This window comes from Setaria italica, chromosome III (assembly GCF_000263155.2).
Source record: "Setaria italica strain Yugu1 chromosome III, Setaria_italica_v2.0, whole genome shotgun sequence".
NCBI lineage: Eukaryota > Viridiplantae > Streptophyta > Magnoliopsida > Poales > Poaceae > Setaria > Setaria italica.
In genome coordinates this window covers 8,358,833-8,382,242 of record NC_028452.1, presented here as the reverse complement: position 1 = coordinate 8,382,242, position 23,410 = coordinate 8,358,833, and the positions used below count along the sequence as shown (strand labels likewise).

The following is a 23,410-nucleotide window of genomic DNA, read 5'->3' as shown; positions in this document are numbered from 1 at the left end:
CGCTAAAAAATAAACTACCACCGCGTATATTTTAGCGTTAGCATTCCTCCCCCAATCCTGATTCCCGCACGCTCACGCGTCCCTTCCGATGGGCCCAATACGATGATGTGGCATGTTTTAAAATATTGGGGGTATTTATTAGCGATCTGTTGTGGATTAATATATTTTTTGAGGAAATATTTTTTGAAAGAACCCCCAATACATAGTTTTGGGGAAGAATTTTTTGAAGTACTCTTAGAGTTGCTCTAAAGGTGTTTATAAAATTGGAGGTGTTAAACTTTAACCCATCCTTTTAACACATGTGTTTAGAAGAGAATTGATAAAAATATGTTAAAAATAGGGTATTAAACTTTAATACCTCTCATGGCCTTACTCTAAACGCCGACGCTTTTCACGCCGACGTCGAAGAAAGAGTAGCCTACTGCGGCGCCGATACTAGCGTGGCGGCTCCTCCTCGATCTTTCGCCTACGCCAGGCTGTCGGCCGCCCGTTGGGAAACGCTAGTTCCTTCGGCCAGGGCAGCATTTATTCTCGGGAACCACCACGCCTCTCCACGTACTCATACGGCCAACCCCACTGCCACCACCCATCACGCCATGCCCGCCTCCAGTCCCCATCCTGACTGACCACCGCGCCGCGCCCGTTACTGCCACCTCACTCCTCTCCACCCCCTTCCTCTTCTGCTGCTCTCCTCTAAAACCAATAAGCAACCCGGCCACTGCTCCGTTCTGTCCTGTTCCGCCCCGCCCCTGCTCGATGCTACGACTACGAGGCGCCATGGCTTCCGCGGCCAGCCCCATCTGCTCCCTCCTCCTCCTCCTCGTCCTGCAACTGCCTCCTTTCGCCGCCGCTCTCCCGAAGCCGCCCGCGCGGTACCAGTACCACACGCTTCGCGCTACCCCACTCTCCCCCGAACCCACCGCCCGAGTCGACGCCGCAGCCATCCTCGGCACCAGCACCGACCTGACAGCTGTCTTCGACGGCATCGGCAACGCCTCCGCCGTGGAATTGGTGCTCGCCCACCGCGAGGCGTTCGCGGCGCCCAACGCCACCGCGCCCCAGCTGCTCGCGCACCGCCTGGCGCGCGACGCCGCGCGCGCCGATGCGATATCCTCCGCCGCAGCAGCCGGGGCCACCAACGGGACGCGCGCGCCGCGACGCCGTGGTGGCAGCGGCTTCGCGGCGCCCGTGTTGTCCGGCCTGTCGCAGGGCAGCGGCGAGTATTTCGCGCAGGTCGGCGTGGGCACGCCGCCCACGCCGGCGCTCCTGGTGCTCGACACCGGCAGCGACGTCGTCTGGCTGCAGTGCGCGCCCTGCCGCCACTGCTACGCGCAGTCGGGCAGGGTCTTCGACCCGCGCCGCTCCCGCTCCTACGCCACCGTCCCCTGCGCCGCGCCGCTCTGCCGCCGCCTCGACTCCGGCGGCTGCAACAAGCGCCGCGGGTCGTGCCTCTACCAGGTCGCCTACGGCGACGGGTCAATCACCGCGGGGGACCTGGCCACCGAGACGCTCTCCTTCGCCCGCGGCGCGCGGGTGCCGCGCGTCGCCATCGGGTGCGGGCACGACAACGAGGGCCTCTTCGTCGCCGCCGCGGGGCTCCTGGGCCTCGGCCGCGGCAGGCTGTCGCTGCCCACCCAGGTCGCCCGCCGCTACGGCCGCAGCTTCTCCTACTGCCTCGTGGACCGCACCTCCTCGCTGAAGCCGTCGTCCACCCGGTCGTCCACCCTGACCTTCGGCGCCGCCGCCCTGGCCGGGGCAGGCGCCGGCGCCGGCGCCCGCGTGTCGTTCACCCCGATGGTTCGGAACCCCAGGATGTCGACCTTCTACTACGTGCGCGTGGCGGGGTTCAGCGTCGGCGGCGCGCGCGTCCGCGGCGTGTCGGAGCGGGACCTCCGGCTTGACCCGGCCACCGGCCGCGGCGGCGTGATCCTGGACTCGGGCACGTCGGTGACCCGGCTGGCCCGCCCCGTGTACGCGGCCGTGCGCGATGCGTTCCGGGCCGCGGCGGCGGCCGCGGGCGGGCTGCGGCCGAGCCCCGGCGGGTTCTCGCTGTTCGACACGTGCTACGACCTGGGCAGGCGGCGGGTGGTTAAGGTGCCGACGCTGTCGGTGCACCTGGCGGGCGGCGCGGCGGTGGCGCTGCCGCCGGAGAACTACCTGATACCCGTGGACACGCGGGGCACGTTCTGCTTCGCGCTGGCGGGCACGGACGGGGGCGTGTCCATCCTCGGCAACATTCAGCAGCAGGGGTTCCGCGTGGTGTTCGACGGCGACGCGCAGCGCGTCGGCCTGGTGCCCAAGAGCTGCTGAGCCAGGCTGGATACGTGATGTTCTTTACTCGTAGCGACTTACTGGTAAAAGCGTTTCCGTTGTAAGAGTGGCGTAAAAGAGCTGCAGGCCGCACAAGAAGTGGCCAAAGGAAGGCGTCTTCTGTTGTTTGTGTTATTTTTCCCTGCGGTTATTACGAGGTGTTCACGTTGTTGTGCTGCCGCCTGCATGTTGTTTGCGTGCTTGTGGTTTTCTTCTGCTTGAATTGAATCCCCTGCCGCATTGCAAGCTGCGCCTGTGCATGAACGCCAAGCCGATAACTTCACTTGCAAACTACTACGTACTCATTGGCGTATCATCCCATGAGAAGGTATCGGGGAGCAGTGAGCCGTCAGGTGAGAATGCTCGGTACGAGCTTGAGATCGAGCAGTGTGCACCAAGCACCATTACTTTCTCCTTAATTTCTTTTGCAGGTTCCCCTGGCGTTGCAGATGGTAAAATCTATAGATACTACCGAGTCGATCTGCAGCGTGTTGGCCTGGGTCCCCTGGTCCTGATGGAAGTGCTAAAGTAGTCATCATCATGACGGACTACACATGGCCTGCTCTGGCCGCATGCATTTCATGGCTCCCTTGCTTTTATCTTTCCATGGACAGAGCCGGAGATCCGGACCGTGTCGGTCGGACGGTCTCGTATCCTTTCGCATGCAGCACTGCACCCTCGTAGCGTAGCTGCGGGCCTGCGGCTCACGGCCGGGCCGCCACTGGCTCGCCGCCGAGAAGTGGTGCAGCGATTTCGTGGCCGTCGCCGCCGGTGGCCGTGGTTGATGCGTGGCACCGGCTCCGGCCCCGTTTCCGCCGCCTGAGCGCATGCATGCTGCCTGCTGTTGCTGGCTGAGTCGCGGGATCGGAGTAGCTTTCATTGCTGCCCCCCGGCCCATGCAGATGTGACTGACTGACGCTGACGCCCATGCGACGGATGCAACGGGCAACGGGACACGATCGACTGGGATCATGCACCATCACAGGCGTCTTCCCTGCATCTGCACGTAAATGCGATACGCAGATGCGGGGCAACGTGTAGCGTTTCCGCTGCTCCAGCATGCATGCACGTCGGCACGGCAGTAAAGCAGCAGCAGCAGCAGAGTAGAAAATGATTGGACCAAGATGCGCAATGGTTGGTGACTGCCCCCTCCCGTCTGATCATGGCCCTTGTTTACTTGGGGAATGTGGGAGGCGCCAAATTAATGTAGCAACACTGTAGCGTTTCGTTTGTATTTGTGAATTATTGTCCAAACATTGACTAATTAGACTCAAAAGATTCGTCTCGCAAAGTACAACAAAACTGTGCAATTAGTTTTTAATTTCATCTACATTTAGTACTCCATACATGTACCGCAAGTTTGATGTGATGGGGAATTTTCTTTTTGCATAGTGCCAAAGTTGGGAGTTTGGAGGTAAGAGAACAAGGGCATGATCAAGTGTGTTGGCTACCTGTAACTGCAATGCAACAAGCTTCAGTTTCTCGAGGCTCACCACTTTCTTTTTTATCCGCCACACCAGGCCACGGCACCGGCCTGGCCTGGGGGCAGCTAGGTTTGCCATCTTCTTTTCCTATTTGGCTATTCTCTAGAGGTTGACCCCAGGCCTCCTGGGCCGACACCCAAATATGATCGTTTGGTCTCCTCATGCTGGCTGATCTTTCCACCCTCTTGGATCGCAAGGTCCGATTCCAAAAGCAACTCCATCGTCCTGCGTATTGTGCTCCTTTGTGCCAACACGCCATGGATCACCTCTCTCTCACTAATAGAGAATTAACTTTCCATGCGCCCCTTTTTATCCCGGTTTAAAGTTGGCCCGGGACAAAAGGTTCACCAACCGGGACTAAAACTCAGTCACTGGTGAGGGGCTCACCAACCGGGACCTTTTATCCCGGTTGCAAAGGCTAGTGGGAAAAAAAGACTCTGAGAGACCTTTTATCCCGATTTGAAACACCAATCAGGATAAAAGACCTCCCTTTTATCCCGATTGGTAAAGAGCCTTTTATCCCGGTTTGTAATACCAACCGGGATAAAAGGGTCCCCAACGAGGTGACTGGAAGAGGATTAAATCCTCGAATCCTTTTATCCCGGTTTGTAATACCAACCGGGATAAAAGGGGGTCTTTTTATCCCGGTTGGTTTATCCCGGATGGATTTTCGGGATATTTGCACCCTACCAACCGGGACTAAAGCCCAATTCTCTACTAGTGTCTCACGGTACGTCGACACATAATGCATGTAGGTTGTGCTTTGTACTTGTACGGCAAAGATCTTGAAATGCCACGGGAAAAGCACAGACAGGAGATCGAGCGCATCCATCGCGAGACCGCAAATCGGCCGTCAGGTACGGTGTCAACTAAGACTTGGCGTTTAAGGCACTAGCTAGCCGGCAGGATGGAGGGGTCCAAGCGGAGAATGCGAGCAGTAGAGGAGATGGCTGCTACATGAAAGAGGAGATCATTTTGTCAGCTAAACATCATCAATCTTCACAAAATCTGGCAGCACAGAAATCAGTTTTCCTTGCCCAAATTTTGGCAGTACAATGCGCTCGCTCTGTTTAAAATAATTAGTTGTTGCTCTAGCTTTGTCAAAATCAAACATTTCTATGTTTGACCATTAATTTTAAAAAATCGTGTACTTTACCGACATGCAAATTATGTATTACAAAGTATTCTCATGGCGAATATCAAAGTATAAAGCTTGTTACGATGCTAGACTAGACGAAAATTTAGAAATCAATTACCAAAGATATAAGGATAAAAATTCTCGATCTCAAGTAAAATTAAAAATGACAACTAATTTCAAAGAGAGACAGATAGGGTCTCGCTGGTTCGGGAACAGTTGAAACTGACAACTAAATCTAGCCAAAAAGTTGGGGGAGAAAATCCTGGCAACATCACGTGAGCTGAGCTTGACACCTCTCAAGTATGCAAGCGATTACTGGGGCCCAAGCGAGCCATCGATTCGCGTCGTCCCACGAGAAAAAAAGAGAGAGAAAAAGGACTAGCGGTGTTTGATACTTAGGTGTTAAGATTTAGCAGTGTCATATTGGATGTTCGGATGCTAATTAGAAGGACTAAACATGAGCTAATTACAAAACTAATTGCACAGATGGAGTCTAATTCGCAAGATGAATCTATTAAACCTAATTAATTCATCATTAGCAAATAGTTACTGCAGCACCATATTGTCAAATCATAGACTAATTATGCTTAATAGATTCATCTCAAGGATTAAACTCCATCTGTTCAATTAGTTTTGTAATTAGCCTATATTTAATACTTCTAATTAGTATCAAACATCCGATATGATGGGTGCTAAATTTTAGCGACCGGAGCCAAACAGTCACTAATATTCTTTCCCGTCAGGAGTCGGAAAACCAAGCAATCAATCATGCCACTAGACACGAAGAAAACCATGAACACACGGGATGGACTAGTCTAAGGCCATGTTTAGTTACTCCCAACTTCCAACTTTGACACTATGCAAAAAGAAGATTCCCCATCACATCAAACTTGCGGTACATGCATGGAGTACTAAATGTAGATGAAATTAAAAAGTAATTGCACAGTTTTGTTGTACTTTACGAGACGAATCTTTTGAGCCTAATTAGTCAATATTTGGACAATAATTCACAAATACAAACGAAACGCTACAGTGTGCTACAGTGCTGTAACAGTAATTTGGCACCTCCCAAATTGGCCAACTAAACAAGGCCTAATCCGACCCCTGCCTGCCGCGCCAGAACCAACCAGTTGCTCAAGATACTGCACGTTGTCGGTGTCCAGCTGATTAATCACAGCGACAGTATATAGGAGACGATGTTATAATTTATTTATTCTTAAAATAATATAATATATTTACGTACCGTAATACTCCTACACTTTATCGTTGCTCTATTAAAATTCTGCCTAGCTACCCCACGGATTGTGGAACGAGAGTAAAAGATCGATGGCACTGCACGCAGTGTTCATGTACATGCAATATGCATGCAGCAGGCAGGCATGAGTCATCCACCATTTCGCCAGCTGGGGTGCTGAAAATGACACCATGCATGTGGGCAGTCATCATCGTCCAAATAAGCAGTGTGGTAATACCGTCGCGTCGTTGGTTTAACGTCATCGTGTCATGTGGGCTCTCAGTTACGTGTTGGCAAGAGGACATCGCAAACGCGTAGAAATTCCTGTGAAATCCACGTGTTCTGCTAGATGAGCTCTCCACGGCGGGCCATGCTCATGCAGAATTCATAAAACCAAATCCAAAATCGTGCGTCCATAAATTCAAAGTAAACTCAAAGAGGAGATGCGTTCGACACAGTCCCCAGTTCGTGCAGCTGGACCATGAACTGGCTGGACGTGGGACCCGGGCGTCACCCTCTCTCTCTCTCTCTCTCTCTGTTCTTCGGCCGCCGCAATCAAAATCCGGACGTTGCGTGACAGATGATGGGCCGCGCCCAGCGTCTGACTTCGAGCGAGCGCGACCCACGTCAGCCCGGGAGGGAGGAAGGAGCTAGCCGTTGAGCCGCGTGGGCCTTCCCGTCATTTCCCTGCCCGTGGGCCCGTTACCCAGACAGAGTAGTAGCTCGCGGCGGGCCCCGCCCGCGGGGGTTGAAATGGTAAAAAAAAAAAAAATCAGGCGCGCATCCATGAGCTGCGCTGCAATCTTGCAAGCCAGCGTGCCTAGATTTGGACTGTGTGTCCGTTTGACCTCAGGCTCACGCTCGCCCAGGGCATGGGTCGGGTCGGCACCCTCTACCCCTCTGCTGCGTGCACACCGCTAACCAACACGAGGGTCCCTGCAGTCTCGATGGCATGTGGGCCAGGACTGCGCCCAGGGCCTCTCCTCGTGGCTTGTGTTGAAAGCTTTTGGGGCGCTTGGTTGCCCGCGCCCAGCTCACCACGCCTGCTACTCGCCGCACCACCACGCTAGGCTGCAAGTTACCAAAATTTCAACTTTAACACTATACAAAAAGAAGATTTCCCATCATATCAAATTTACAGTACATGCATGGAGTACTGAATGTAGACGAAATCAAAAACTAACTGCACAGTTTGGTTGTACTTTGTGAGACGAATCTTTTGAGCCTAATTAGTCAATATTTGGACAAGAATTCACAAATACAAACGAAACGCTACAGTATGCTACAGTACTGGTGCAGTGATTTTGGTTGTCCAAAATTGGGCAACTAAACAGGCTCTTCCTGAGAAGGCGCCGCCACCGCTGTGGCGTCGTTTTTTCTCGCCTCGAGTTGTGGCGCCGCCACAGTGGTGTGGCGATCTACGACTGGTTACCAAATAACTTTTTTGGGCCTATTTGGCTGGACTTATAAGCCGGCTGAAAAGCTGAAACGGCTGATTTGTTGTGAGAGAAAAACACTGTTCGGTGGCTGATAAGCCGGCTGATAAGCTGAAGCGAATAAGTCGTTTATTGTGTGCGTGAGCTGCGACGCCCAACCTTTCCGTTGCATGCCTCCACGCGCCCCATCCTTCTCACACTCTCATTGTTCCGGCAAAACTAGCTCCGTGCACATGCAATAGCCTCCACTTTAGTATTCAGCGCACATGCAATAGCCTCCACTTCAGTATTGAGTGGTTATAGCCGATGCATAAAAAACATTAAGTCATATCATCCAATAATGTAGTGAGTGATAATGTAGTGAGTGAAAATATGTTCGATTATTATTTTACTTACAGTTCATGTTTTCATGACCTTATTATTTGAAAATAAATGAGCATAATTAAATGTGCTCACTATGCTTCTAAATGCATCTTAAAAAATCTTTGAAACAATTCGATATTAATTTGCACCGTTCTAAATGGCCGCATCAATACACATGGATCAGATCCATGTCACCTTACGATCTAAGCATTAAAGTCGCTAACTAAAGAAAATAGTTTCGCATGTGGACAACTCATGTTGACCCATAATGTCTGGACATGAAGACCATCACATTTGTCTGTGATTGTTTGTCAATACTATGGTTAATATTTATGCCCAACACTAATCTAAATGAAATATATAATTTATTTCTTATAGCATTGCGTATAGGATTTTTTACTCAATGGAGTGTTTAGATGGTTTGACTTGGACCTGATACAAGAGATTCTAATATTTAAAGATATTTTTTATAATATATTTCTATATGGTCGAGCATTAACCAAATCTACAACGATCCATCAACTTCAACGATTGACTCAACAAATATGCTACATCTAAAATATATCGTACTCATCCATTTTACCTTTGTTTGCTATCCCACAGAGTTACTCACACCTACAAAACTCAGCCGTGCGGGTGTCCCTAGCGAAACGGCGGCCATCCTCATTTCTTTTTACAGCTGTTTTCTTCCATTTTCTCACGCCATTTCCCCATCCTGTCACTCACTCTCTCTCTCTCTCTCTACTCAGTGTTGTGACCTAACTTTAGGGGGTGTTTGGGAAACACCTGTTAAAGTTTAATACCTGTCACATCGGATGTTTGGATGTTAATTAGGAGTACTAAACATAAGCTAATTACAAAACTAATTGCACAGATGGAGTATAATTCGCGAGACGAATCTATTAAGCCTAATTAGTCCATGATTTGACAATGTGGTGCTACAGTAACCATTTGCTAATGATGGATTAATTAGGCTTAATAGATTCGTCTCGCGAATTAGCACAGGGTTCTGCAATTAGTTTTATAATTAGCTCATGTTTAATCCTCCTAATTAGCATCCGAACATCCGATGTGACACTGTTAAAGTTTAGCACCTCGTATCCAAACAGCCCCTTCTCCTCTCCTCTCAATCCATCCCCAGCATTGCCTCCCTCTTCCCGGAGCCGGCCGGCCTCCCATGGCCATCTGCTCCCCGGCCAGATTGACGAAGCAAAGGGGCTGAGCCGAGAAACCAAGAGCTGGAACTGGAGGAAGAGGAAGAAGCGTCGAGCGGGGTAGTACCACGAGTACTACTCCACGGAGGGTTTCTCACCAACCAGGGGATGTCAAGAGGTTGCAATGGCAGTGATCTCTCTTTTCTTTCCTCTAAATCCTTTTTATTTCTTTTGCCCACTTTCTTTGTTTGTCTGGAATTGGATTGGAGCAATGCCTTCTTTGGTGCTTCCTCTGCTTGGAAGCTACTCTGGGTGGAATGGTGCCTTGTTCATTTTATCGATCTAGTGCGATTGCTGCCCCTTCAAGACTGGTTGGATTCCATTCCTTTCTTGGGTAATGGTGAGAGCAGCTTGAAAATTAGATCGAATCTTTTCAAGAAAGGCTAGAGTGCAAAGTTGAAAGTTTGGATTCTTCGCTGATCGTTTTCTTTGATTTGATAGGATTAACCAGTTCTCTTCCCACACTTTCGATTTCCCCCTTCCTTTTGTTCTTGATCTGACTGCACACTTGAAAGGAGTGTTTGCCTTGGAAGGGGGCAAGTAGCCGAGAAACAATCTGTCATTAATGCTCTGTTTGTTTGGCTGATATTTAACACAAGAACCTTGCGCTCCATATTCTTCCCGTTCGGCCGTTCCCCTCTCACTTGCATTTATGATCAATGATGATTGATTTTTTGTGCTATGGACCAGCTTGATGTTGCGCTGATAAAAAAATTGTACGTTTTGCAGTGCAACCTCCTTCCGTTGCCAGTGCAAATTTGCAGTGCTCTGATCTTACTTTGAGCTAGTCTTCCTTGCCTTCTTCAGTGAAGTGCTAAGCTAACATCACATTGCCGATGCTTGTGTGTAGGTTGCTGAGGAATAAAGATGACGACAGGCGAAATCCTGAGGGCAGAGTTATCTTCCAGGACACCACCGTTTGGACTGAGGCTATGGATTGTGATTGGCATCTGTATTTGGGTGGTAATCTTTTTTATCCTAGGTTTCATGTGCTTCTGGTCCATATATCGGAGGAAGCCGAAGAAGTCTTTTGATAACATCCCGATATCTCAAATTCCGGATGTCTCCAAGGAGATTGCAGTAGATGAAGTGCGTGAGCATGCTATTGTTCAAAATTTTCATGTGCAAGAAAGCCATGCGCTGGCAGTGCAGGAAAAACCTTATGAAAAAGATTCTGGGAAAATGCTGGCACACTTGGTTAGGAGCAAATCAAGTGATGCCGATAATTTGAGCCAATGCAGCTCGGCGTACCAATGTGAAAGGGCTGGCAGTTCATATTCTGGCGATGAAGGCAGCTCAGGCAATGCTAGGAGGCAGTATTCTCAATATGCAACTGTCTCTGCATCACCATTGGTTGGTCTCCCGGAGTTTTCACATCTAGGCTGGGGTCACTGGTTTACCTTGAGAGATTTGGAGCACGCAACAAATCGTTTTTCTAAGGAAAATGTCATCGGAGAAGGTGGATATGGAATAGTTTACCGTGGTCGCCTCATAAATGGGACTGATGTTGCAATAAAAAAGCTCCTCAATAACATGTAAGAAGCTCTCAATTTTATTTTTACCTTGAAGGACAACTCCCATATAGAACTTAAAATGTTATTCAGCCCTCTTTGATGGTTTCACGTCTCAGCATATTGATACCGTTTTGTATGTCACTGCAGGGGCCAGGCAGAAAAGGAGTTCAGGGTTGAAGTTGAGGCAATTGGACACGTCAGGCATAAGAATCTTGTCCGCCTTCTAGGATATTGTGTTGAGGGAATCCATAGGTGAAGCTATTTCTCCCAATCAAATGCATTGACTGATGGCTACAGTTTTCTCTGCTATCATATATATGTACTTGCATAGGATGGCAACTGATTCATGTCTAATTGCTTTCTTGGTTCATGATACGATCTCGAAGTTAAACCATTAAAAACTGCTTACTTGATTAAACTTTTAGAATGCACATGCCAAAGTACATTAGTACATCGATTCAGCTATTCCATTTCAGCTCTTGAAACCTTTATCCATTAGATCATATCATCATAATCATTATTATGAAAAATAAAACACCTTTGAGTCCTCAGTCGAGCATTATCTCAATTTTTGTTTGTTTTTGTTGATACTGATACCATATTCAATAGGTTATGAAAAACCTTGTAAGTTAGGACCCAGTAGAAGTGTACATGTTTATTGGTCCATCATTCTGGCTTAGTGAGCTGCTTACTGAAAATGTGCTTCGGTTTTCACTAATTATGAATGTTCGTTACATATCTCTTGATGCATGTATGGTGCAAACTCGTATGATACTTGTTATAGTTTTAGGCAGTAAGGTATTAATCAATATTCTTTTACTGGATGGAATCAATGTATGGAATGAACCACTGAAATCCCACAATGTCTTGTGTCCCATTCTTCTCTTGGATATATCATCACCTTTGCTGCTTTTGCTTGAATACAAAGGGCTTCCAAATGGATTCAGAAGCATTGTAGGTCTAGCCATGGACTATGTCCATAGAAATAAGCCGCAAAGTATAGTAGTCAATCAAACAATCCTTAATCAGAAATTAAGCAGCTTCCAATCACCAAGCTGTTAGCATCACCATATATATTGCAGCATTGCTGTCTTATATAAGGCGAAGGGCAATTGTGCACTATGTGATAATAAGCTTTAGAATCGACCAATGGTGACTAAAATACTCATCAAAGGTAGGTAAGTTGCATTGAAATATTCTGAGATCTTAGGAATTTAAAATCTCTGGTTTATCCAATTAACAACATAAATAAATTTCCTGAAGGCAAACTGTATCTACTTTAGGATTTGTGCCTGACTGCCTGTTTTAGCTTGATCTTCTAGAAGTGTAATTGTGCTCCTGCTACCACATCTTGTATGGATTGTTTCAACTAAAGCTGTGATATTCTGGTTGCAAGTTTTTAGAGCAGATTCTCAGTTAGCATTTCAGATATGTGTTTTCACCTTTTAGTTTCAGCCTCATATCAGACTAAATAAATACATAAAATTGTCCCAACTTCTACAAAAGAAAATATATTCACGGTAGTGATCTGAGAACCATTGCTGTAATAACAGCAGTGTGTTATTTCATTCAGCTCAGGTGAACTTGAAGATATCCGAGACTTGTCCCTCAGTTTTAGCGTTCTATATCTTTATGAGAACACTTGATTTTGGATTAAATAAAAAAATTGTTGCTGTTAATGTTTGCTTTTGCTTTATCCATCTAGATTCAGCCCTGTTAATCACTTTTGAATACACCATGCAGACCTATCTGCTTTGTAATCTATTTTGAGCATTGAGCATTCTCCTTATCATTTACCTTGTAATTCCAGGATGCTTGTGTATGAGTATGTGAATAACGGGAACTTAGAACAGTGGATTCATGGTGCCATGCGGCAACTTGGTGTTCTTACTTGGGAAGCCCGGATGAAAGTCATTCTTGGAATTGCTAAAGCGTAAGAAATGAACCATCCATTGTTTTGCCTCTTTTTTTCTTATGCATATTGTTTGCTGTGTAATATGATTTTATAACTGAACAATATACAGGCTTGCTTATTTGCATGAAGCCATAGAACCAAAAGTTGTGCACCGTGATATTAAATCGAGCAATATCTTAATTGATGAAGAATTCAATGGCAAGCTTTCTGATTTTGGACTGGCTAAGCTCTTGGGCGCAGGGAAGAGCCATATCACAACTCGAGTTATGGGAACCTTCGGGTATGTTCTTTGCTTGCTCTTTCATTTTTCTAGTGCTTTGCTTCACTAATGGGAATGTGTGGCATTCGCTTACTGTAGGACACTTTACATGTTGGGAGCTTTGTTTTTCATGAAAGAACAATTAGCTTTGTGGAAGTTTACATGAAAACAACCATTCGTATGCTATTTTACTACCGTTTCAGGTATGTGGCCCCTGAATATGCCAACACTGGTCTGCTAAATGAGAAGAGCGATGTCTACAGTTTTGGGGTGCTACTACTGGAAGCAGTGACTGGGAGGGATCCAGTTGACTATAGTCGGCCTGCTAATGAGGTGAGCTACTTACGAGGGGAGAATATATTTCAGGTGTAAGGTTATCTTGCATTTATGCCTAGTAGCCTTTGTAGCAAATTTATTTTTTTAATTTTGTAAGCAGCAATGCATTGTCAGCTTCAAATGTTGATTAGCTGTAACGTGGCCGCTGTGCAGGTGCATTTGGTGGAGTGGCTGAAAATGATGGTCGGCACAAGAAGAGCTGAGGAGGTAGTGGATCCTGACATGGAGTTGAAACCAGCCACTCGTGCTCTGAAGCGTGCTCTTCTGGTGGCACTGCGGTGTGTCGATCCAGATGCTGAGAAAAGACCCACCATGGGTCAGGTTGTTCGGATGCTCGAGGCCGAAGATGTCCCATCGCGGGAGGTTTGTATATCTTTTCCTTTGTTCCGTTTATACAATCTTACTTTAGTTATTGTGCAATAAGTCTAAATCTTGTGCCGTGATCCTCTGAAGGACCGCCGGAGCCGGAGGGGCCACAGCAGCAACGCAGACAACGAGTCCAAGGCAAGCTCAAGCGAGTTTGAGATAAGCAGTGATCGAAGAGAGTCGGGACCGTCTGCGAGGTTTCAGTCCTAACTCCTGATGAGAGCACAGCGAATCATCATGGCCAAGAACTCGGTTTCACACCGGCGACCATTGGAGGGTGTGGATGGTTGTTAGAGATAGGCACGGCATTGCATTTCTGGAGGACATTGCATTTTGTACTGTAGGTATTATCCTTCGGTGGTAGCCAGCTTAGAGAGCAGAGTCGGATCGATTCCTGAGAGATTGAGACTTGCTGTGAATCCTATTCCTATTCTGTTTGTCCAGCAGCTTGTACAGAAATTCGTTTTCTGGTCTTTGGTTAGGACCTTTTTGGCCAGTAGAAAAGATGATCGTCTCTTTTTTCCGATGTGATGAGTGTGTAAAAAATCCAAGCGAGGAAGTTAATTGAGAGAAATGAGAGTAGATTTGCACTTACTGAATGCCACCGGAACTACAATTCGACTGTGGAAGGTAGGGTAGCCGACGGCGCGCGGCGGCGTGGCACTTCAGTCCGCCGCCGCCTGCCTTTCCCTGATCGTTGCCTAGTTTACCGTGACGCAGACATGGGCCTCATTCTTTTACTGGGCCGAGTACAACCACCCGCGGAGCCCATATGAACCACCGTTCCGCCATTCGCGAGCCCGGAAATATCTCCACATCTTCCATCTCCCCCAATCTCGCCTTCGCCTAAACGGCTAAACCCCCCAAGCGGAGGTGAGGAGAAGTGAAGCCCTCGCCAATCACCAATTCACCATGGCCGCCACCGCCGCCATCCACCTGCGCCCGCTCCGCTCCTTCGCCATCTCCTCCGCCAGGTCCCGTTCCCTCCTCCACCTCCTCGCCCGCCCCCTCTCATCTTCCCAGTCGTCCTACGCCTACCACCCTTCCCCTTCCCCCGCCGCCGCCGCCGCTCCCAACCATGTTCACCAGCCCCATCAGCAGCAGTGGGCGCCGCCAAGGAATCCCCCTCCCCCCGGACCCGCTCCGCAGTGGTCTCCGCAGGGACATCCCTCTCCGCCTCCGCCGCCCCGCGGCTATGGACCTCCACCGCCGCCCGGCGGCCACGGGCCTCCACCGCCCCGCGGCTATGGGCCTCCTCCGCCGCAGCAGCATGTGCCGCCTCCGCCGCAGCAGCATGTGCCGCCTCCGCCGCCCGGAAGTCACGGGCCTCCACCACCCCGCGGCCACGGGCCTCCATCCCCGCACCAGCACGTGCCGCCTCCGCCGCCACGCGGCTACGGGCCTCCACCGCCGCACCAGCAGGCACCACCCCCACCGCCCCGCGGCTACGGACCTCCACCACCGCAGAAGGAGGCGCCGCCGCCGCCGCCACGGGGCTACGGGCCTCCACCACCGCAGGATCAGGCGCCGCCGCCGCCGCCGCACCACGGCTACGGGCCTCCGCCCCCGCAGCAGCATGCGACTCCGCCTCCGCCGCCACCTGAACCTGTGGCGGGGCCTGGGGAGCTGATGGGACTGTGCCGGGAGGGACGGGTGAAGGACGCCGTGGAGCTTCTCACCAAGGGGGCGCGCACCGACCCGCCCACCTTCTACGAGCTTGCAGCCGCCTGCTCTAACCGTAAGCTGCTCGACGAGCTCAGGAAGGTGCACGACTTCTTCCTCCGCTCGCCCTTCCGCGGCGACCTCCGGATCAACAACAAGCTGCTCGAGATGTATGCCAAGTGTGCTGCCATGCCCCACGCCCGCAGGACGTTCGACAATATGCCTGACCGCGACATGGAGTCGTGGCACATCATGATAGATGGCTACTCGGTGAATGGGCTTGGGGACGAGGCGCTGCGGCTGTTTGAGCTGATGAAGGAATGCATGGCACCGACCAGCCATACCTATGTGCTTGTGCTCAATGCTTGTGCCAACTCGGAGGCCATTGAGGAGGCGTTCCTTTACTTTGATGCCATGTCCAGGGACCATGGTATGGAGCCTGGTGTGGAGCACTATGTTGGGATCATTGAGGTCTTGGGGAAGTCAGGGCATCTCAACGAGGCTATGGAGTATATTGAGAAGCTGCCTTTCGAGCCCAGCGCCATGGTGTGGGAGTCAGTCTTGAACCTGGCGCGTATGAATGGAGACATTGATCTTGAGGACCGAGCAGAGGAGTTGTTGGTGTCGCTTGATCCATCCAAGGCAAATCCTAAGAAGCTCCCAACCCCACCTCCAAAGAGGCGTCTGGGGATTAACATGCTTGATGGGAGGAACAAGCTGGCAGAGTACCGGCTGCCACCCAAGATCGAAAAGAAGGTGGTCAATGAGCAGAGGTACGTCCCGGATACAAGGTATGTGCTCCATGACATTGATCAGGAGGCCAAGGAGCAGGCGTTGCTGTACCATAGTGAGAGGCTGGCGATTGCTTATGGTCTGATTAGCACCCCAGCGAGGACACCGCTTCGCATCATTAAGAACCTAAGGATCTGCGGGGACTGCCATAATGCCATCAAGATCATGTCAAGGATCGTTGGGAGAGAGCTTATTGTGAGGGACAATAAGAGGTTCCATCATTTCAAGGATGGAAAATGCTCATGTGGAGATTATTGGTGAAGATGGATGACCATCAAAATATGGTGTGACATTGAAGTCTTCTTCTCATCAGGATTGCTGCCATCCTATATGAATATATGCTGACAGCCATGGTTTCAATTCATAATAAGCAATGTAAGGTATCTGATGTTGGTGTTAGCACTTTCTCATCATCTTAAATATACTTAGGATATGCTTAAGGTCCTTAGCTGGCACTTGTATCCGTGCAAGATTATCACTTCTTGATGCAGTATTTGATCCTGCAGTCCTTCTCTGTATCAATATTATTGTTTTTGTGGGAAACATGTGCTAGTTTGGAGTATAACTATATGGTTGTAAGATCTTCAATTCTTCTTCACTTTGGATTGTATATTTTTGTGCACAACACTTCTTTCTTTTCTTGTTTGGTTATGTGCAGTCAATTGAACTAGCATGTGTGTTGCTGTAGCTATTGCTTGCGCACTTGACCAGAGCACCTAATCTGCTGCATCAGCTGAACAGTTCCTAAAATTAGTGGGAGACAACTGAGGCCATCAGTTTTCAGGGCCACTCTTTACACTTTCTTTTTCAACCCCCCTCTAAAGGTTGTACTAGGACAGTAGGACATGTTTATGAAGCAGTAACAACTAACAACTTGAAGCTGGCAAGTTAGATGGAACCTTTTCATGAGTTAATCTTGTTATTATTCAAATGGTATTCTATCTGAAAGGGTTCAAGTTTATCAGCATAAGAAATAATGAAAGGTGCTGCTATTTGTCTATCCATTGATCAGCCTCTTGAAGTAATAATTGTATTAAGGGCAACATTGTGGTGCCTTGCCACCTTATGTTGACAGCCAAAGCTTTCAATGCATAAGAAATACTGATGCTGGTGTTACCGTGTTAGTACTTTCTCATCCTCAAATACTTAGGAGCTATTGTATGCGTAAGGTCCTTAGGGGCTTGCAGCTCTATCTGCGCAAAATGATCACTTCTTGATGCACTAGTTGATCCCTACATTGCTTCTCTGCATCGATATTATTTTTTTTGGGAAGTAATGTGCTAGTTTAGAACAAAGATGGTTGCAAGAGGTTCAATTCAATCTCTCTTTGGATTGATGAACTAGTAACAAATTTCTTATATATTTGCGCAACGCACATATTACTTTTTTGGCTTTGTGAAATCTATATTGAGATCACCATAGGCTATTGGTCCAGTGGACTAGCATTTTGATCGCTCACAATTTTTTGCCCACTTGACCAGAGCATCTAATCACTGCACCAGCGGAACAATTCCTAGGGATGGTGGGGCAGCTGCAAACACCGGTTGTTGGCATTTTACTCAGTACTGTTGCTTTTTCCCTCTCTAATGTTCTTCTAGGGCAAGTTTATAAACAATAGTTGAAGCTGATAATTTAGAAGGATTTTCTTCATGAGTTAATCCTGTCTTGCATCTAAGAGTGTTAAAAGTTTGTCAGGGTAGTAAAGAAAATACTACTGTTTGCCTATCCATTGATAAGTTCGTCTCTTTGAGTAATCAGTCACGGCATACTTGCATTTAGGGCAGCACTGTATTACCATGAGCTAACTTATTCTTTTAGTTGTACTGAATTGTTTTTCTGTGGGCAAATACTCAATATTCTGCCACTTGATGCACTAGCTGATAACTAGAATCCTTGTCTGCATCAATATTATGGGCTTCTGTGGGAGTTCATGTGCTAGTTCCTTGCTTTGGATCTTGGGATGTGCTACTGGTCAATTGGACTAGCAATTTTGTTGTTGTCGCAATTGCTTGCCCACTGTGACCGGAGAACCTAATCTGCTGCATCAGCTGAACAGTTCCTAGAGATAGTGGGGCACAACCGAGGCTATCAGTTTTCAGGGTTTCACCTTTTACCCTTTTTCTCCTCTCCCTCTACAGTTTATGCTATTGGTCAATTGAACTATCATTTTTGTTGCTGTCGCAATTGCTTGCCCACTGTGACCGGAGAAACTAATCTGTTGCATCAGCTGAACAGTTCCTAGAGATAGTGGGGGGACAACTCAGACCATCAGTTTTCAGGGTTTCACTGTTTGCCCTTTCAGCCTCCCCCACCACAGTTCGTACTAGGACATGTCTGTGGAACAGTAGCAACTTGAAGCTGGCAATTTAGATTTTTTTTGAGTAAATCTTGTTATTGCTCAAATGATCTTTTATCTTAATTCTTGAAGTGTTCGAGTTTGTCAGCATAAGAAAGGATAAAAGATGCTGCTATTTGTCTATCCATTGATAGTCAGCACAGTTTCTTTTTCCCTCTCAGAAGGTTCTTCTAGGACAAGTTTATAATCATTAGTTGAAGCTGACAATTTAGAAGAATTTTCTTCACTGAGCTAATTACATCTGAGAGCTCTTAAAGTTCGTCAGGGTAGTAACAAAGAAGATACTACTATTTGCCTAACCATTGACTAGTCGGTCCTTTGAGTAATCAGTCATGGCATACTTGTATTAAGGGCAACATCCTATTACTACGAGCTAAGTTATTCTTTTAGCTGTTTTGGATTATTTTTTGTGATATCCTGTCATTTGATATACTACCTGATACCTACAATCCTTCTCTGCATTGATATTATTTTTTTTTTGTGGGAGATCATGTGCTAGTTCAGAATATAACTGTATGGTTGAGGCTTATTCTGTTTGAATTGATGAACAAGTAAAATTAGCCTTATATATACGGAAAGCACATGTTTTGGTTTGATTCTGTGAAATCTATATCTTGGATAAGCATATGCTATCGGTCCAGTGAACTAGCATTTTTATTGCTCACCGTTGCTTTCCCACTTGATCAGAGCAGAGCGTCATGTCTGCTGCATCAGCGGATCGATTCGAGATTGTGGGGCAACCAACACCACCAGTATTCAGTGTAGCTATGTCAGGTTCTTGTCGTTGCTTTCTTTTCTCCCTCAACAAAACAGATTGTTCTAGGATAAAAAGTAACAAGTTGACGCTTCAAAAAGTTGGAAGGATTTCACTTCATGATTGAGTTTGAGTTAGGCTTGTAATAGCTGAAAACTCTATTGCAAGAACAAATCCGGCTTTCCGCGCGATATCTCCTTGCTAAATGTCTACATCTTCTTATATTAGGCTTGTCATAGCTCTTTTATTGTAATATAATATACTGTATTGAACTGGTATTGGCTAGTTAAGCTAGGACCTGTGTGCTTTCTCTTTCCCTGCTCCCATTCGGTTCCTCTGAGATTTGAGCAGGTGAAAAATTCTGAGAGGCTTTGTTCTGGTGCCATCCTAGAAACTGCTGTGCAGTCCAAAGAATGGACATAGGGCCCTAGCTAGGAACTTTGTTGAAAGAAAATTTGGTGTTGGGTGACAGCGAATTATCGAAATGTGCTCAAGTGGTTTCCTGAGTCAAGTCGTTGCTAGTTCCAAGTGGTGGCAGGCAGCCCGGTGTCGCGGCTGAGGGCTGACGGAGTGGGTGGTGGCGAATGGCCGCGTGCGATGGCCACTGAGGCCAATCGGCACGGCGATGAGAGAGACATGATGACCGATTGAGCGCGTGGATGTGATGCCAAGGAAACAGAAGAATAGAGGGAGGAGAGAACGAATAGCTTTTTTATTATTATTATTTTGAGGGGAAAAAAGTGGGAACGAATAGCTACATCCGAAACTCTACGGGCCTTTTATTGGTGCGAGGCCCATCTCATCTACTGAATCGGCCCAGTAGGTAGCTGCAGGTCTGGTGTTTTGCTCGTTCCTCTCTGTTAGCCGTCAAGGCTGGCACTGGAACTCTGCGAGGCAGGTGGGGAAATCCAAGGTTGCTGGCTGCAAATCTTGTGGAGTTAATGACGGTCGCAGCCTCGTAGGCTGTCCTGCCGGCAGCGAATCTGAAAGATCACTCCGTTGCCGCTGCCAAGCGTGCATGCATTCCGTACAAGCTGGTAACCACTGTCCACTGGTAGCCGCAGCTGATCGATCTGCTGATGATCTAGTAGCAGGTGACAGTAATTAGCTGACACCGTGACACGCACACACCAGTACTCGGCACCTTTCCGTCGATGGTCCTGAGGTAGCTCTCCTGTAGTCGTGGAGTGGACTGTGGAGTGGGATGAGATGAGCCAATCGTCCAAAGGTTGGGCTGGGAACTGGGATGAGATAGCAGGAACGACGGGTAGATATGTATGATCCCCATGAATTAATGCTGGTGGGAGTTGGGGCGCACACACAGCTCAGCTCGATCGTCAGCTGTCTCTCCCAACTACAAAGCGTTCATCAGTTCACTAACTATAATGGCCAAATCAACCTAGTACCAGTGCTACAGGAGTGGAATAGTGTCGCACCTTTAATTTGAATAGCAAAAGTAAAGCTGCCGCTGCTGCTCCATGCACGCCGCCACGGCCTTTTTGCATGCTAATCATCTGCTGCTGCTTGCATTGGGCCCGGGCCGGCCTAGTTATTTCCAGCGAACCAACCTTGTTGCTGTGCCGCCTGTGCGGCGGGGAGCTCCCCATCCTGATCATGGATCGTCCCCCTGCATGCATGGACGGATCGGGCAATCAATTCACGCCCGCCTGTTTGGTTGCGCTTGCGCCAGAAGCAGCAGGGGCAGCCAGCCCCGCACTTGTTAATTCCATTCATGTCGAGGGCAAGAGTTTGGTGTCCAGCGTCCACCATCATTTTTTCCACTATTACCGTGTGAAGTAACGAAATTACAAAGTCTGAATCGTCACCGACGAGTATTTATAATAGAACAAAAGGACTACCGAAAGACACTAGTATCCACCATCATGCCGATACTAATTACTTTGCCCTCATATATGACCACACGTTGGGATTATAGGGCGCGGCACACCGCACACGTTCGTATGCGACATGCACAATCCGTCTCCTCCTGTCCTCCATCCCATGGAAAATAGGCTTAGCTTTGTTCGGATCCTTTGTACTAATCTCCTCCAACCCACGCGTATTAGCAGAGGTTGGTAGAGAGAGAGTTCATTTTCCACCTCAATCCCAATGTATTACTACGAGGGAGTGGGGTTTATTCAAATTTCAAACAACAAGACCCAGTGTTCTATTCTATCGTGCACACAGTTGAAAGTAAGATTTGGGGACAGAAAAATATAATAGAACACCGAGAGCGATGGCACCTCTTTCCAGCAAAGGTAAAATAGGCAGATTCATCCCCGAACTTATGCTCGTAGGTCAAGTTCGTTCTCTAACTTTTGCAAGGTCCAATCAACTTCAATTTTTTTAGTTCAATTCCACCCCTCATCCTTGTTGGACACAGCCACGTAGACATTCCACGTCACCAACCCGCATGTTAGAGTTTTGCTACACATATTAAAAGTCCATACGGCACTTTCACCTTTGGGTCCACCACAGCCTCTATGCATCGTGAACAACTTCTCATTTTTCCATGTCCGGTCTCCACCGTAGCCATGCTTCCAAATTGACCATGCCGCCGATGGCTCGTGGTATACGGGAACAGATCGACACTAGGCAGTGAAGGAAGAACCCATGGTGGCGAGGAATTGGACCGCAGACGTGAAGAGATAGAGGTTCGGCATCAATTTTCTCCTAAATTGGAATTTTGCGAGTTTAATTGGTTGTCAAATTGATTTCTTTTGTAATTCATCTAGTAATTTTGTACCGAATCCGCTTGTTCACATAAAGTATATGTAGCTTTTACCTCGTATCTATTAGGATAGAGATTTGTCTCCGTGCTCTCGAACGGTAGGCGGTAGCAAGGTAGAGCGGCGCTTAGGGCTAGCAACGCACCGCGAGCAGCCAGTGGACAGTACGCAAGATAGCGGCATAGTTCGGGACCCACACGGAGTGACACGGGTGGCCGGTGAGGAGCGCGGAACAGCCTGGCGGAGTGAATCGGACGGACGCATCGACGGTTGCTCGGTGCGGGAATGCGCGAACCAGGCCACTGAGCTAGCCTTCGCCATAGGCAACGCCCCACTGGCCTTCGCCGCGGTCTGCCTCCACTGGCCGCCGCCGTCGCTGATGGCATATGTGATATGTTGGATTTCAGACAGCGGCAACTTAAGAATCAGATGGAGCCAGAGGAAGGAGGACAAAGGGAACAAGGGCATGCATGACATTTTGATACCAATGACGTGGAACATGTGGTCGGGTTGGTGACGTGGAATACCTACGTGGCTATCTAGCATGGATGAGGGACAAAATCGATCTGAAAAACTAAGTTGGAGGACTAAATTGGACTTTGTAGAAGTTGAAGGATGAACTTGACCAACGGGCAAAAGTTCAGGGACTAATGTGACTATTTGGCCTCAAACAAACATGGCTCCGGACGCGATCGCCGAGGCGAGTCCGTAAAGCGCCATGATTAAGCGCAAAGGCCTTCAATTCGGAGGAGGAGGAGGAGGAGGACGAGCGGTTGAATTCAAAGCTGCCCGCCCGCCCGCCCTTCGAAACGCATCGAATTCAGACGCCTTTCCTTTTCTTTTTCTGGGGGCGTCAAGTGGTTGAGAGCTTCTTGTAGTAATGCTCGCAGTTGCAGCGCCTTGCAAAGAGAAGAGAAGGCACACCTGTGTGGGGATTATTTACGGCAATGCCACTGGCACAGTAGCCCTGCTGCTCCAAGGCCCGGCGGCCTGCGCGGGAAACGTGTGTAAAGAAAAAGGGTAAAGGTGGATTTGAGTTGATTGATATCCCCTGCCTGCGTGTCTTGTCGTCCCTGTTCAAGCGGCTGGCAATGGCATGCTCGGAGTCAGGCGATTTGTGCCTCCTCCTGTGTGCCTTTTCCATCAGCCTACAGTCACAGTCCACACTCCAGCTTCTTGTGCTTGGCATTACAACCTTTTTTTTTTTCTCATTCCCTTCCTGGTATGTTTTAAATAATTCTTCCTGATATATGTGTGAGTCCCCTCATCCAATATGACATGTCACATGTCGTTCCACCTTGCACTGTTAGTTTGTAGGAGCCTATTTCAAAATTTCAATGCTACTGTTAGGTTAATCCCAACGTCAGTTTCATCAAGCTATAAAGGAGGAGAGGGATTTTATCCGGATAAAACAACGGCATAGTTTTCAAGTGACTGGAAATTGTTCAAGACCGCCTTAGGGGCATAGCAGAATAACATAATGCAGATTGGAGGTAATGATTGTTTTTGTTACTCAAGATGATATGGCTGATGTGGCACCCTTGTAAA

The 23,410-nt window shown here is 48.3% G+C and overlaps 2 protein-coding genes across 2 annotated transcripts; both read left to right on the top strand.

The window, feature by feature from the left end:
• Window positions 1–552: 552 nt before the first annotated feature.
• Window positions 553–2,493, top strand: LOC101770389 (aspartyl protease family protein 2). Its single transcript, XM_004960977.4, has one exon. The coding sequence runs from the start codon at window positions 757–759 to the stop codon at window positions 2,308–2,310; it is 1,554 nt and encodes a 517-aa protein (XP_004961034.1). The 5' UTR covers window positions 553–756; the 3' UTR covers window positions 2,311–2,493.
• Window positions 2,494–9,080: 6,587 nt separating this feature from the next.
• LOC101769980 (probable receptor-like protein kinase At2g42960) lies at window positions 9,081–16,662 on the top strand. Its single transcript, XM_004960976.3, has 9 exons — window positions 9,081–9,297; window positions 10,030–10,714; window positions 10,841–10,945; window positions 12,504–12,626; window positions 12,718–12,888; window positions 13,071–13,200; window positions 13,357–13,566; window positions 13,657–13,727; window positions 15,138–16,662. Exons 2-9 carry the CDS (start codon window positions 10,047–10,049, stop codon window positions 16,282–16,284), a joined length of 2,625 nt encoding a protein of 874 aa, XP_004961033.2. The 5' UTR covers window positions 9,081–9,297; window positions 10,030–10,046; the 3' UTR covers window positions 16,285–16,662.
• Window positions 16,663–23,410: the final 6,748 nt, after the last annotated feature.

Excerpts from the sequence above, each read along its gene's own strand:
- LOC101770389 (XM_004960977.4), top strand. The coding sequence starts at position 757 with ATGCTACGACTACGAGGCGCCATGGCTTCCGCGGCCAGCCCCATCTGC.
- LOC101769980 (XM_004960976.3), top strand. The coding sequence starts at position 10,047 with ATGACGACAGGCGAAATCCTGAGGGCAGAGTTATCTTCCAGGACACCA. Across the intron at positions 12,889-13,070 it reads CGAGTTATGGGAACCTTCGG|GTATGTGGCCCCTGAATATG; the intron begins GTATGTTCTTTG and ends CTACCGTTTCAG. Across the intron at positions 13,201-13,356 it reads ATAGTCGGCCTGCTAATGAG|GTGCATTTGGTGGAGTGGCT; the intron begins GTGAGCTACTTA and ends GCCGCTGTGCAG.